At 36.5% G+C, this 16284-nt stretch overlaps 1 protein-coding gene across 2 annotated transcripts in view; it reads left to right on the top strand.

Moving 5' to 3' along the window:
* The window catches only part of pde4ba (phosphodiesterase 4B, cAMP-specific a), a 181156-nt gene that overhangs the window by 44148 nt on the left and 120724 nt on the right, over positions 1–16284 (top strand). For both annotated transcript variants that reach the window (XM_048199880.1, XM_048199879.1), the window contains one exon: positions 8303–8541. In XM_048199880.1, the coding sequence (XP_048055837.1) occupies positions 8303–8541 (239 nt within the window). The remainder of the gene's footprint in view (positions 1–8302; positions 8542–16284) is intronic.

The following is a 16284-nucleotide window of genomic DNA, read 5'->3' as shown; positions in this document are numbered from 1 at the left end:
GGGAGCATGACTTTTAAAACGTAAATATAGGTCATAATAAGGTGCTTGAAAAATGACCTATAGGGTCATTAGCTCGTTAGGACAGAGCTTGTGAACTGAACTGAGTGTGTCAGATAAGAGAGACCTATACAAAGTATGCAGAGCGGTGGGTCGCCAGGACTGGAATTGAAAACCATCTGGACTACTGACATTTTGATATTTTGGCAATCCTATTGTGTTGTTCATGTACTTTTTTGTGATGTTGCTTCTGTCCAGTGTTTGAGGGTTTTCTCCGTTTGTGTTTTAATAATTTGGCTTGGTCAACTTAGTTTGAAATGCTAAGCCAAGTCTTGGATTAGCTAGCTGAGAGGGCTTCTGTGATGTTTTAGCCCTTGAAAGCTCAGGACTTTGCAGTTTTTATGTCCTTTTTTTTAGGTGCATATGGAAATTAATTAACGTAGAAATGAATTAGTTGATGCAATCCAAATTCTGTTAAATGCATTATTTACAATTCTGTCTGCAGAGTCTGATTTCCTGTCAATGCAGAAAGTGTTTTTTTAAGAAAAACTGAAAATTTATCTGCCATCACATTAGCTTACGGACATTTCCTTTAACCCTCATATACATGGGTATTTGTAACCTAATACACGGTGAAATTCAAAATACAGGTAAAACACCAGTGAAAAATCAATACAGAATATTCATTCATATTAACACAGACACTAAATAAAAGTGTCTGCCAAATGCATAAATGTAAATTAGTCTCTATTAGATGTGTGTCCAATTTATTGAACTGTTGGTTTATGAGTAGCCCCCTGAACTCACATCGATATTGTGGTGGGTCTCTTCTGTCTCTCTAGGCATCTTTAATGATTCTCTTTATCTCAATTTGGGATAAATGGGCTAGTAGTCACTCACAAGGGTACTTAACATAGTTAAGCTACTTATCTCCTTATATTTGTTAGGATTTGTTAGGATTTGCCCATCTTTGTGAGGTATTAATGTAAACACTATCATTGGTATTAAACAACAATATTAATAATAATTGTCATTTACAATGTAAATATAGGTCATAATAAGGTGTTTGAAAAATGACCTATAGGGTAGTTTTTTTTTGGAGGACCGTCTCCATCATTAGCTCGTTAGGACAGAGCTTGTGAACTGAACTGAGTGTGTCAGATAAGAGAGACCTATACAAAGTATATGCAGAGCCGTAGGTCGCCAGGACTGGAATTGAAAACCATCTGGACTACTGAAATTTTGATATTTTGGCAATCCTATTGTGTTGTTTGGTCCATAGATGTGCTGTGTATGATGAAACAGTTTTTTCATGAAGTTTTTATTTTTCAAACAAAGTCAAAGAGAGTCAAGCACCATATGGTTGAAGGTATTTTGTTTGAGTGCCTGTGCTTTGGGTAATTTTAGTTTGAAGGAGAAAAGGTTGTCTGTAGAACACAGGGATGTTTTATAGAGTGATGTTGCATTAGTCTAATGAATTAAAAAAGAATGTGGTCTCGGGTGACTGCAGGCGCTGACTGTGAGCTGACCGCAGAGTGTTCCAAACGCAGGGAATCTCAGGAGGTCACCTTGGTCATCAGTGGTCTGGCTGATTGCTCCGTCGTGCTCCTGTGCTCTCCCACAGAGTTCATTCGGGGACAAAACGCTGTAATTCTGAGTCACAGACAGGGCTGGTCCAATCGTCGGATAACATCAACTTAGGAGGACGCTGTCCAATCAAAAAATGATTTGTTTATCATGAGCTAATGTTTGGATCGGTCAAATGCAGATTATGTTGTCCTTTGCCTGACATCATGAGCTCATAGAGGACATCTTAATTCTGCAATATATCTTCATATCTGGCCTTTATATGAGGGGAATCTGAACACGGTGTGTCTAAAGGACACAGTAATAGTTCACCCCAAAATGAAAATTTGTTGCTGTTTTGACACAGGTACTAGTAAAGAATGGGAACCTAAGATTTTCACACACGCGCACACACACACACACACACACACACACACACACACACACACACACACACACACACACACACACACACACACACACACACACACACACACAGGTTTGTTTTGCTATCTTAGTGAGGACATTCCATTGGCATAATGGTTTTTATACTGTACATTCTATCCCCCTACACTACCCCTAGCCCTAAACCTACCAATCATAGAACACATTCTGCATTTTTACATTTTTAATAACACATTGTTTAGTATGTTTTTTAAAGCTATTTTAAATATTTTATATTACACCATTTGTCCTATTTCCATTTAGCAAAACTCATATTTCATGTTTACCAGTGTTTTATTTCAGGTTTTCAGTCGTAATACCAGTGTATTACCCATGTTATTACACAAATTTGTGTCCTCATAAATCACAAAAACGTGCGGACACACACACACACACACACATATATTATACAGTATAATCCATGTCTTCTGAAGCCATACCATATCTTTGTGAGAAACGTACCAAAATGGAAATCATTGTTAACTAAAAATCGTCTTTTCCAGAGAGCTGATTACACCGCTACAACTGGATCAACTCGAATCATTCAGATTCATGAATAAATTAGAATGAATCAGATTGATGTTGTGATCTGGGTCAAATGATTCACTGAACAGATCTGACTCAAAAGAATTATTTATTCACAGAACAACCAGCGCTACTTTGCTCATGAACGCTCTCAAGGAGAGAAAGACTGGATGTCAAGTTTTTCAGTGAATAATGGGTTAAAGTCAGCATGAAATGGAAGTTGTCTTCTCTATTTTGACATATACCCGAGTGAAATGGTTTCTCGAATGAGAATTTTTTTTGGGTGGGATCAACTAAAAATTTTTTATCATTAACTAAAACTATACAGACAAAAACTAATGAATCTCGACTTGTACCACGTGATCGTTGTACCACCTGCCCACTGCAGATTAATTTTGGCATTGATAGTCTTGCCATAGAAACATAATTCTGAGTCCGAGGACGTGAAGAGCTCCGTGTAGAACATCACGGGTTGTCATCTTGTAATTACGGTGATTTTGGCATGGCGGTAAATAAGAAATGCTGCACCGCATCATAAAGTAACACTGGTGACAGTTGCTAGAGGGGAGATGATGGTGAATGACATTGCAAAGGGAAGGGGAAGTTATATTGTTTAAAAATTATGAGGGTACATGAATTTAAAAAATATATGATTGGAATGGATAAATCATTTATAATAAACGCTGCAATATTTCATAAAAAATTAAAAATAGTCATGGTTACTTTACATTTTGTTCTGTCTATCTCACAGACCTTTTGTATGGCTTCAAAAGACCTGGAATGCAGTACATGGGTCATACAAATCACTTTTATTTATTAATTGAAAGTCTCTGTAACATCTGTCTTTCTAGTAGCCACCTCTAGCCAGGAGACGTTTTATCAAAAACAACATGTTCAAGGATTGGAGAACAAACCAAACCTTGAATAAATATTGCTATATGTCTGTGTGGAAAGTTGAACTTTTCTGCAGTGTCCCTGTCAGAGTGTTTTAAAATATTGAAATGAACTCTAAGACTCTCAGCGTGATTCATTCACCCAGGATGTGATGGGTAGCAAATTGTACCCAGCATTTAAAGTGAATATTGCATTTAAGGACAAAAGCAGCAGAGCGAAGCACATGAAATTCCCTGCTGAAGGAACTACATTAGGAGTTGTTTTTTAAAGTCTTGAAAAGAAAAATCTATGTAGGGTTGTAAAACTTATACAGATATTTCTACAATTTGACCACGTATGAAGATCTGATCTGTGGTAATGCCTTTTCTATTAGGTTAGGGCATCATTTCACCTCCACTTGCTCTGTTTTCAAATGAAACCTTCCCCTTGAATTGGTTATAGTAAAGAGGGAGTGTGTAGGAGTGTTTACTTGTCGTAGCATCTAGAGCTCTGCAGCTCTGACTGTTTAGATGAGTTTTTTAGCAGACGCTGTCCACAATTTTCCTCTTCATAACATGGAGCTCTGTTCACTTCTGAGAGTTTTTCTCATGGTCCCTGGCAGATGATGCAGAAATACTCTTCTTCTTTTCTCAGCTGTACTGATGATATCAATTGCTGGCAAGTTTCCTTTGCTTTCCAGCCAGTGTTGGTCTGCTATCAAACACCTTCAGCTGCCTACATATCTTCCCATCACACTCACTACTACCACTGTGTTGGACAGCACAGCACACAACATTGTAATGTAAATTGTCTTACATGCACAAAGCTGTATTAAACTTTTAGGTAACGCTTTACAGTAAGGTTCATTTGTTAACATTAGTTAATGTATTAACTAACATGAACTAACCATGAGCATTTGTTACTATATTTGTTAATGTTAGTTAATAAAAATACAGCTGTTCATTGATTGTTCATGTTAGTTCACAGTGCATTAACTAGCTAATGTTAACAAATACAACTCTTGATTTTAATAATGTATTAGTAAATATTGAAATTAACATTACAATGATTAATAAATGCTGTAGAAGTGCAGTTCATTATTAATTCATGTTAACTAATGTTGTTAACTAATGTTAACTAATGAACCTTATTGTAAAGTGTTTACCAACTTGTATATTGGATATATGGAAATGCACAATCGTGAGAAAAAAAAAAGTTAGAATAGTGAAATATAAACTCACAATTACCTTTTTTAAATGTGAGTTTATTTTTATTGGTGTGCAATACAATTTTGTAAAGCTTAACTAATATATATATATATATATATATATATATATATATATATATATATATATATATATATATATATATATATATATATACACTGCTCCAAAAAATTAAAAGAACACTTTTTAATCAGAGAATAGCATCAAGTCAGTTAAACTCCTGGGATATTGATCTGGTCAGTTAAGTAGCAGAGGGGGTTGTTAATCAGTTTCAGCTGCTTTGGTGTTAATAAAATTAACAAATTAACAACAGATGCACTAGATGGGCAACAATGAGTTGACCCCCAAAACAGGAATGGGTTTACAGGTGGAGGCCATTGACATTTTTTTTCCTACTCATCTTTTCTGACTGTTTTTCACTAGTTTCACTAGCCATAGAAAGTCCTTAATGGATTAGTCCACTTTTAAATACACTTTTCCTGATAAATTTACTCACCCCCATGTCATCCAAGATGTTCATGTCTTTCTTTCGTCAGTCGAAAAGAAATGAAGGTTTTTGAGGAAAACATTCCGGGATTTTTCTCCTTACAGTGGATTTCAATGGCTACCAACAGGTTGAAGGTCAAAATTACAGTTTCAGTGCAGCTTCAAGGGCTTTAAACGATACCAGATGAGTAACAAGGGTCTTATCTAGCGAATCGATCGGTCATTTTTGAAAAAAATACAACCGTTTATGCTTTATAAACAAAATATTGCCTTGAACGTACTTTCCGCTTCCGCATTCTTCATAACGCTTATGCTGAATGTTCTACGCCTTCCCTATTCTACTTACGGAACGAACGTGGCGCCAGTTTCCTTTTTTTCCGTAACTTGAATAGGCGTAGGACATTCAACGTAAGCGCTATGAAGAATGCGGAAGCGGAAAGTATATTTTGTTTATAAAGTTGTATTTTTTTCGAAAATGACCAATTGTTTCGCTAGATAAGACCCTTATTACTCATCTGGTATCGTTTAAAGCCCTTGAAGCTGCACTGAAACTGTAATTTTGACCTTCAATCTGTTGGTAGCCATTGAAATCCACTGTAAGGAGAAAAATCCTGGAATGTTTTCCTCAAAAACCTTCATTTCTTTTCGACTGACGAAAGAAAGACATGAACATCTTGGATGACATGGGGGTGAGTAAATTTATCAGGAAAAGTGTATTTAAAAGTGGATGACTTCCAGCAGGCCACTGGTGTGAATGTCTCTGACCAAACAATCAGAAACAGACTTCATGAGGGTGGTCTGAGGGCCCAACATCCTCTAGTGGGCCCTGTGCTCACTGCCCGGCACCGTGGACCTCGATTGGCATTTGCCATTGAACACCAGAATTGGCAGGTCCGCCACTGGTGCTCTGTGCTTTTCACAGATGAGAGCAGGTTCACCCTGAGCACATGTGACAGACGTGAAAGGGTCTGAAGAAGCTGTGGAGAACGTTATGCTGCCTGTAACATCATTCAGCATGACCGGTTTGGTGGTGGGTCAGTGATGGTCTGGGGAGGCATATCCATGGAGGGACGCACAGACCTCTACAGGCTAGACAATGGCACACTGACTGCCATTAGGTATTGGGATGAAATACTTGAATACCCCAGTACACCATCCATTGTCTCATTAGGAGCATGCCCCGACGTTGTCAGGCATGCATACAAGCATGTGGGGGCCATACAAATTACTAAGTACCATTTTGAGTTGCTGCAATGATATATATATATATCTGCCAAGGAGAAAAGACATCAGCAATGATCTTAGAAAGGCTATTGTTGCTGCCATCAATCTTGGAAATGTTATACAGCCAATTCCAAACAATTTGAAGTCCAATATTCTATAGTAAGGAAGATTATTCACAAGTGAAAAACATTCAAGACGGTTGCCAATGTTCCTATGAGTGGACGTCCAATGCTCAGAGAAATCGCAAAACACCCAAGAACTACACCAACTACACTCTCAGTTAACTTGTTAAATGTTAAAGTTCATGGCAGTACAATTAGAAAAAGACTGAACAAGCATGGCATGTTCGGAAGGGTTGCTAGGAGAAAACCTCTTCTCTCTTAAAAGAACATGGCAGCACGGCTTGGGTTTTCAAAGTTGCATCTGAACAAACCATAAGACTTCTGGAACAATTTGGACAAACAAGACCAAAGTGGAGATGTTTGGCCATAGTGCAAAGTTAGGGCGAAAACTAAACACAGCATATCAGCACAAACACCTCATGCCAACAGTCAAGTACGGTGGTGGAGGGGTGATGATTTGGATTTGTTTTGTAGCCGCAGGACTTGGGCACCTTGCAGTCATGAATCGACAATGAACTCCTTTGTATACCAAACTATTCTAGAGTCAAAAGCGAGGCCATCTGTCCAACAGCTAAAGCTTGGCTGATATTGGATCATGCAACAGGACAATGATCCAAAGCGCACCAGCAAATCTACAACAGACAAGAATTAAGGTGTTGCACTGGCCCAGTCAATGTCCAGACCTCAACCAATTGAAATGTTGTGGTGGGACCTTAAAGGGTTAGTTCACCCAAAAATGAAAATTCTATCATTAATTACTCACACTCATGTCGATCCAAACTTGTAAGACCTTCGTTCATCCTGGAACACAAATTAAGATATTTTTGATTTTTTTGATATATTTTTGATGTCTCTTTGCTGGTGAAATGCTGTTACAGACTTATAGCTTTTCATTCATAAACTACCATACAAGGGGGTTTGCTGTTTGTGTGTGTGTGTGAGAAAGAAAAAGAGAATATGCTTTAACACACTGTTATGTTTTCTTTGCTATTTTGAATAGTCTTCTTTAATTTTTTAATAAAGTTGTGTTTCATTTAGATCTCCTTTCTTCATCTGCCTGCCATGACAGATTCAAATTGATTCATTATAATCTAATCAGCTCATTAGATTCGCCACATGAGAGTCATTTGTTTGTGAATCTGACTACAGGTCGTGTGTATGTTTGAGTCTGCATACCAGAAGGTAATGGGAAATTTATTACAGCGACGAAGAGTATTTTTCATATCTCTGTCCTGTGGGGGAGTTTCTTTTTCTTTTCTTTTTTCCCTTTTCCTTACAAAACATACAATGGAAGTATCATGGTAAGAGATTTGGTGTTTGTTAGTGTTGTAACAGCACTCTTTTTCGAATATATTAGACTGAAGATTCATCTGACATGCCTAAACCAAATATGTTGCACTGAAATATTAATTGCAGCTATTTTGTTTTATTTCGATTTTTCCACATTTAGAACTTATGTTTGTAGAGCAGACTTACATTAAATGTAATTTTATACAGTATTTTCAAGAAAGATAGAAATTGATTGTTAAGTGAAAGGTGTTGATGCCCTCTAGTGGTATGAATTTGTATTGCCATACCATTCATTCAGTTCTTTAGTCCAGTGGTTCCCAAACCTGCCCTGGAGTACCACCAGCCCTGCACATTTTGTGTCTCCCTTATCTATCACACCTGATTCAACTCATGAGCTCATTAGTAGAGACTGCAAGACCTGAAATGGGTGTGTTAGATATAGGAAGACATACAAAATGTGCAGGGCTGGTGGACACGTTTGAGAACCACTGCTTTAGTTTACTGAAAGGCATTCCCATGTTTAGCCTCTTTTTCTCTCTTTTTCTCTAGGACAGTAAAGAGCCTCCAGACACCAGACTAAGTGAATCTTTTACCTCTTCTGGTTGCACGCTGGGGGTAGACCTGCGCAGGAGGAGGCGCCGTTTCTCTGGTAACCTACAGTTGCCTCCGTTATCATGGCGGCAGATGGAGAGGTCACGCAGTCCGGATGACGAGATCATGGCAAGACCAACAACCCTGCCCTTCATCACACCCCCTCGCATTGACATCACACCTGTGGACTCTGAATGGTAAGTCCATTTATGCAGTTGCTGTGGAGTTGATTCAACTCATGGACTAGCATGTGCCGTCTTTTGTGCAAATCCAGCATTGAATTGACCCTCGTTTGTGAAGCAGTCCGGCGTAAAATGATGGCATGGCAACAACATTCTACTACAACAACTCTAACTCTTCTCTAAAGCAGCCCAACATGGCCTCGCCCCCTTTGTTGCGTGTTCCCGGTGGCAGGGTTTATGTCAATTTTAGGGTTAGTGATGTCACTAACCCATGAAGAAGCTCGTTGTAGTCCCTACCAGCCATTTGTTGTAGTCTTTAAACAGAGAATTCTTTAAAAGAAAATATCTCCTTTTGCAGTGAACTTTGAGCATCATAACTTTGCAGATGTTGTTTATTCTCTAACAGTAACATTATACACTAACTAAAGTTAAAAAAGTGAAATCATAATCAACCACCCCTTTAAAAATGATTTGTGTAAAATGTCTGACGTTAACGAACTCAGGTTAAAAATACAGAGAACTATTATTTGTAGGTTGTTGTAAGACAACAGAATTTAAAGGTGCCATCGAACGTTTTTTTTACAATAAATTTTTTTATAAGTCTAAGGTGTCCCCTGAATGTGTCTGTGAAGTTTCAGCTCAAAATACCCCATAGATTTTTTTTAAATTAATTTTTTTATCTGCCTATTTTGGGGCATCATTAACTATGCACCGATTTAGGCTGCGGCCCCTTTAAATCATGCGCTCCCCGCCCCCGGACCTCGAGCTTGCCTTAAACATCATAAACAAAGTTCACACAGCTAATATAACCCTCAAAATGGATCTTTACAAAGTGTTCGTCATGCATGCATACATCAGATCATGTGAGTATAGTATTTATTTGGATGTTTACATTTGATTCTGAATGAGTTTGAGGCTGTGCTCCAAAGCTACACTGTTGGAGAGATTTATAAAGAATGAAGTTGTGTTTATGAATTATACAGAATGCAAGTGTTTAAAAATGAAAATAGCGATGGCTCGTCTCCGTGAATACAGTAAGAAACAATGGTAACTTTAACCACATTTAACAGTACATTAGCAACATGCTAACGAGACATTTAGAAAGACAATTTACAAATATCACTAAAAATATCATGTTATCATGGATCATGTCAGTTATTATTGCTCCATCTGCCATTTTTCGCTATTGTCCTTGCTTGCTTACCTAGTCTGATGATTCAGCTGTGCACAGATCCAGATGTTAATACTGGCTGCCCTTGTCTAATGCCTTGAACATGAGCTGGCAATTACAAATATTGGGGGCGTACATATTAATGATCCCGACTGTTACGTAACAGTCAGTGTTATGTTGAGATTCGCCTGTTCTTCGGAGGTCTTTTAAACAAATGAGATTTATATAAGAATGTGGAAACAATAGTGTTTGAGACCCACTGTATGTCATTTCCATGTACTGAACTCTTGTTATTCAACTATGCCGAGGTAAATTCAATTTTCTATTCTATGGCACCTTTAAACACTGTGGTTCTGTGGCACTTTCAAAATATGTTTGTATGAGCTTAACAATCAAAATGTTTGGGAAACTTGTTTGTAAACAATCGTTAATTTTGCAATTCATTTTGCATACTGTAGATTATATAAGCTTTCATACTATATAAGCCTATATAATATACGTATACACTACCGTCCAAAAGTTTGGGATACATTTTTTTGTCTTTTATGCTCACCAAAACTGTCGTTATTTGACCAAAGATAAAGTAAAAAGAGAAATTTTGTGAAATATTACAATTTAAGAAAATTTAAATATTTATTCATTTATTCTTGTGATGGCATAACTGAATTTTTAATAGCCATTACTCCAGTCTTTAGTGTCACATCATCCTTCAGAGATCATTGTAATATGCTGATTTGGTGCCTAAGAAACATTTCTTCTTCTTATTGTGCTGTTTAATATTTTTGTGGTACATTTTTTCTAGGAACCCTTCATAAATAGAAAGTTCAAAAGAACAGCATTTGTTTGAAATAGAAATCTTTTTTAACATTATAAATGTTTTTACTATCACTTTTGAGAAATTTATTACATCCTTGATGAATAAAAGTATTCACTGAAAAAAATCTTACTGACCTCAAACTTTTAAACAGTATTGTATACTACTTATATAAGCATTTATTTATTTATTTTTAAATTTTGTTCATGTCAGGTACCCTATAACCTTAATATTAATAATAAAAATAACTTGAGAGGAGTTGTGCTCATTTTTGTGACAGCTCTTAATATCAAAAGTATATTCATTTAAATATTTTTTTTGCCTGCCAATCACTGCATTACCAATCAACATTTTAGCTACTTTGAAACAATCTATTGCACAAAGCACTGTGTAAATAAATGTGACTTGACTTGCTGATCATGGAATGGATCATGCGCATATGTTCCAGGAAATCAAATTGGCCAGATAAGAATTAGCATAAGAATGGTGCAGAAATTACACATTTACAAGAATGGTATTTAACTGCACTGGCATTTAATTTGTACAAAGATTTTTCGTCAGTAAAACATGAATTAAATGTTTATTGATTTGCATATGTGAGGTCTTTGGCTGTTTTGGTTTGTTACTGTCTGTTGCTTTGGTATGTTTCGGTATGTTCTAATGAATAGCTGTTTCTGAAGTTGATTCTCATTACTCATGTTTTTTTTTTCAGTGCATTACAATATTCTTTGACAACATTTAGATTTGATTGATATGAATAGTATTGAACTAGAAGTTGCTGTGTAGAAGTGTCTGCAAAGCTGGTAAATAGTACACATATTAGAAAACTCCTTAAATGTCTTATTAGGTCTTTCTATATATTTCAACTTTAAAACATAAATTTGATATATTTAATAAATGTTTGTCATTAGATGACATTTATTATGATTGTAGTTCTTACTGTTTGCCAGTGGAGGGCAGCATTGAGAATAAAATGCATCATGATACCTATTCTCAGACGTTTCTGTGTGACACCTCTGGTTTAGTAAACCTCATGAGCATTCATCAATCTGCCCCCCTAAAAACACTCCAGACCCACATTTGTCATATCAAAGTAGGCCATTTGGTTGCATGCCTCTTTAAAATGGATAGCAAAACGAGGTTATACTGGATGTTTCTCTCAGAATGTTTATTTAAAGGAATAGTTCACCCAGAAACACAAGAGGTGAATGATCTAGGTCAGGGGTATTCAAGTAAAGTTCCAAGAGGTTCTGTCTCTATAATTCCTTCCCAGCGGAGGTCTGGACAATACTTCTTTGGAACAGTTATACATTTCCATCTGGGCAACTGTAGTACTTTGTAAAAGAAAAAAATCCTAAACACTCAAAATAGTCATCAAAGATGAGAGCCAAAGCAGTGATGTTTAATAATTTTTACCAATATTTACCAAAATAAATATTTCTCCCAACTGGATATGAATATAAAAAGGTAGGATCAGATGTTTTTATCAGGCTATTATTATTAATATTATTATTATTTTAGACAAGTATGTGTATGGCACATATAAGGCCTTGGGACTGAGAAAGTTTTGTCTTTCCTTGCCATCTCTAAATGATTTTGCAAATTATAACATTGTTTATTATGAAATGCTGTTAATATGCTGATTAATAATGCTAAATGTACGGAAGAAAACAAAACGTCTAAAGGCACCACGCGTTAACTTGTCACAAACCTGTTTTACTTAAATGGTCAGAGTTATCTGTATTAGTTGTATTAGCTGCATTCTCGTTTTCTGCAGCGTTTTGGCAAAAGTATCTCTTTTGCTCACTATATTTCTGCTACTGTTGTTAAAATAACCGCATCACCTGGAGCTCTTAATGCAGTGCTTTAGCGAGAGAGAGAAGCAGCGCACACAGAACGGAAAGGGCATGAATGAAGCGCATTTGGCTCTAGATAAAAATATTAGAGGATGTAGCACCAAAAGAACATTACAGTAAACTACCCTGAGCACTTGTGGTGTGTACCGCTCTGTTGTTTTGTTGTGCTGCTCACTTTAAACTGTAGAAAAGGTAAAATGGCGCATTTATATCCAACTGTCCGGATGGAACCAAGCTGGGCTCCATTCCGAGTAAATATTGATAGAGGTTTCATTTGTGGGTGAACTATTCTTTTAAAGTGATATTTAAAGGAGTAGTTCACTTTCAAATTAAAACTTCCCGATAATTTACTCACCCCCATGTCATCCAAGATGTCCATGTCCTTCTTTCTTCAGTCAAAAAGAAATTAAGGTTTCTGATGAAAACATTACAGGATTTTTCTCCATATAGTGGACTTCAATGGACCCCAAACGGATGATGGTCAAAATTACAGTTTTAGTGCAGCTTCAAAGCATTTTACACGATCCAGATGAGAAAAACCTAGAGAAACCATTGCTCATTTTCTAAAAAAATTTAAAATTATATACGTTTTAACCGTAAATGCTCATCTTGAACTACCTCTCTTCTTCTTTTTCTCTGTTAGAATTCAGGCAGTGTAGATGCTGCTAAGTGTATTACTGCCCTCCACAGGTCAAAGTTTGAACTAGTTGTTATATACTTGCATACTGTATATGACAATTTAGTTCAAACTTTAGTTCAAACTAGTTCAAAGCTAGTTCAAGATGAGCATTTATTGTTAAAACGTATAAAGTTGTTCATTTTTTTTTTTTTTTGAAAATGAGCAATGGTTTCTCTAGATAAGACCCTTATTTCTCATCTGGGATCGTGTAGAACGCTTTGAAGGTCAAAATTACAGTTTCATTGCAGCTTCAAACGTTTGGGGTCCATTGAAGTCCACTATATGAAGAAAAATCCTGGAATGTTTTCATCAAAAATTTTAATTTCTTTTCGACTGAAGAAAGAAGGACATGGACATCTTGGATGACATGGGGGTGAGTAAAAATTTTATTTGAAAGTGAACTAATCCTTTAAAGGGTTAGTTCAGCTGTCATTAATTACTCACCCTGATGCCATTCCAAACCCCTAAGACATTTGTTCATCTTCGGAACACAAATTAAGATATTTTTGATAAAATCCGATGGCTCAGTGAGGCCTCCATTGACAGAAAGATAATTAACACTTTCAAATGCCCAGAAAAGTAGCTACTAAAGACATATTTAAAACAGTTCATGTGACTACAGTGGTTCAACCTTAATGTTATGAAGCGACGAGAATACTTTTTATGCAACAAAAAACAACTTTATTCAATAATATCTAGTGATGGGCGATTTCAAAACACTGCTTCATGAAGCTTCAAAGCTTTACGAATTTTTTGTTTCGAATCAGTGGTTCAGAGCGTCTATCAAACTGTCAAAGTCACGTGAACCATTGAAATTTCGAAGTGTTTCGAAACACTCATGACGTAACGAAGCCTCGTTTACTGAAATCACGTGACTTTGGCAGTTTGATACATGCTCCGAACCACTGATTTGAAACAAAAGATTCGTAAAACTTCGAAGCTTCATGAAGCAGTGTTTTGAAATCGCCCATCACTAGATATTATTGAATAAAGTTGTTATTTTGTTTTTTTGGCACATAAAAAGTATTCTCGTCGCCTCATAACATTAAAAGGCACCTATTATGCCCCTTTTTACAAGATGTAATATTGGTCTTGGGTGTCCCCAGAATGTATTTGTGAAGTTTCAGCACAAAATACCCCACAGTTAATTTATTATAACCATTTGAAAATGTCATTTTGGGGGCCTGTTTTAAAAAGAGCTTTTTTGGTGTGTACCACCTTAAATATAAATGAGCTGCATATCCCCGCCCTGCCTTTGGATGAGGGCGTAACTTGCATACCTATGGCAATAAACAGCCGGTAGAAGCAGAATGGCTGAGAGTGAGAGACCCGCTGTTTTGTATGGCATTCAGCCGTACATGTTTGAACCGGAATCAGACCCAGATGTTGAAGAGACTCCGGCAGAAGAAACACAATTGAGAATGGAGCAGGATGTCTCTGAATGGTTATTTGATACATTTATGTACTTATAGAGTTTTAATCGCGTCCCCTTTGCAATTATGGATGTGCAACACACACACACACACACACACACACACACACACTGTGATAACGTTCGCGCAATTTTTTGAAACTACAAACACAAATACTGTGATAACGTTTGCTAAGTAAACATACACAGTTTTTAATACAATATCTTTAAAAAAATCTATATATATATATACGTGTGGATACACACTATACAAACAAGGTTTAAATTATATACACAGACATTCTACGACGACGACAACAACTTTAGACACATTTGTTATTGAATTGGCTGACATCGACTGAAATGACTATTTGCTCAAAAAACATTAAATACACTTACTTCTTCTGGAGGTGACGTTGGACAGTGTTGGGGAAAGTTACTTTTAAAAGTAATGCATTACAATATTGCGTTACTCCCTAAAAAAGTAACTAATTACGTTACTTCGTTACTTTTTATGAAAAGTAATGCGTTACTTTACTTTTGCGTTATTTTTCTCACCGGGGCTGGGCTTGCTTGTTTGTTTGTTTTTTAATAACAAAAAAGTTCTATTTTTGGCAAAAAAGGCCCTTTCACACCAAAAGTGAAATCAATAAGCCTCAGGCTGAAGGAAAAGCATATTTACACCTGTACAGTAGAGGGCGCAGCTCAAACGAACCTTTCAGATGTGCTGCCGTTCTGGATTTAAGAAGAATAGGATACAGGAGAAGGAAGTTCTAGTTCTTATTTCTAAATCTAATCTAAAGTATTTCTGCTTATTAGTATGGCTGAATTAGATATATTGAAGGTCAGCAGCAGAGACATTGGTTAATAATTGAGATTAAATACATAAGGTATATTTGTGTAATTTAATATAGTGAATTATTACAGGTTTGCAAAAATTCTGAGATTGCATTTCACTGTTTTTATTCATTTTGAGGAATACTGAATGTTTTTGTGCAAGTGAGATGAGTAAATGCATGTTCACATTTAGTCTAGAACTACAATAACCATCATGCTTACACAGCGCACACAATATCTCTGCACTTTATTTCTCACAACATGGGGACAACATGTCAGTCAATAAATGTGAAAAAGTAACTTGCGTTACTCATTTGAAAAAGTAACTTAGATATTTTGTTGTAAATTGAAAAAGTAATGCGTTACTTTACTAGTTACTTGAAAAAGTAATCTGATTACGTAACTCAAGTTACTTGTAATGCGTTACCCCCAACACTGACGTTGGATCACGAACAGTAGGCAACGATCCACACTTGAGGATTAACTTTGAAGCAAGACCTGCTTTGAATTGACCCTCGTTCTCAAAACAGTCAGTCAAAAAATGATTCGCGCAAACATAAACATATTTTGGAATTTTGAGTGGCGCCTTTCCTTCGTAAATAAAATCCATCCACTGCGTTTTCAGTGGCTCTGATGTCAGAAGTAAGTGAAAACTACTATGTTCATTATTACATCCCACAACAGAACACTTATGTTTCTTAGGAGACATTACCGGCTGTCGTTGAAACAATGGAGGATGGTTGACAGATCACCGAGGTCGGGGTCTATGCCAAAACCAGATTGTCAATCAAACCAAGTGGGTGGGGCTTAGCGCAATTCTACGTCACAGTGAGAGCAATCTTAGAACAGGGCGTTCTGAGACAGTGCTTATGAATTATTGAGATTGTAAAAAAACCACTGGGTGGATTTTTCTCATTCTAGGGTGGTTTTGCTCACACACTGCCAACACACATTTATGGTCAAACACCATGTAAAAGTGAATTTTGCATA

Source organism: Megalobrama amblycephala, linkage group LG8 (genome assembly GCF_018812025.1).
Source record: "Megalobrama amblycephala isolate DHTTF-2021 linkage group LG8, ASM1881202v1, whole genome shotgun sequence".
Classification (NCBI taxonomy): domain Eukaryota; kingdom Metazoa; phylum Chordata; class Actinopteri; order Cypriniformes; family Xenocyprididae; genus Megalobrama; species Megalobrama amblycephala.
The sequence above is the reverse complement of the archived record's forward strand: the minus strand, read 5'-3'. Positions and strand labels throughout refer to the sequence as shown.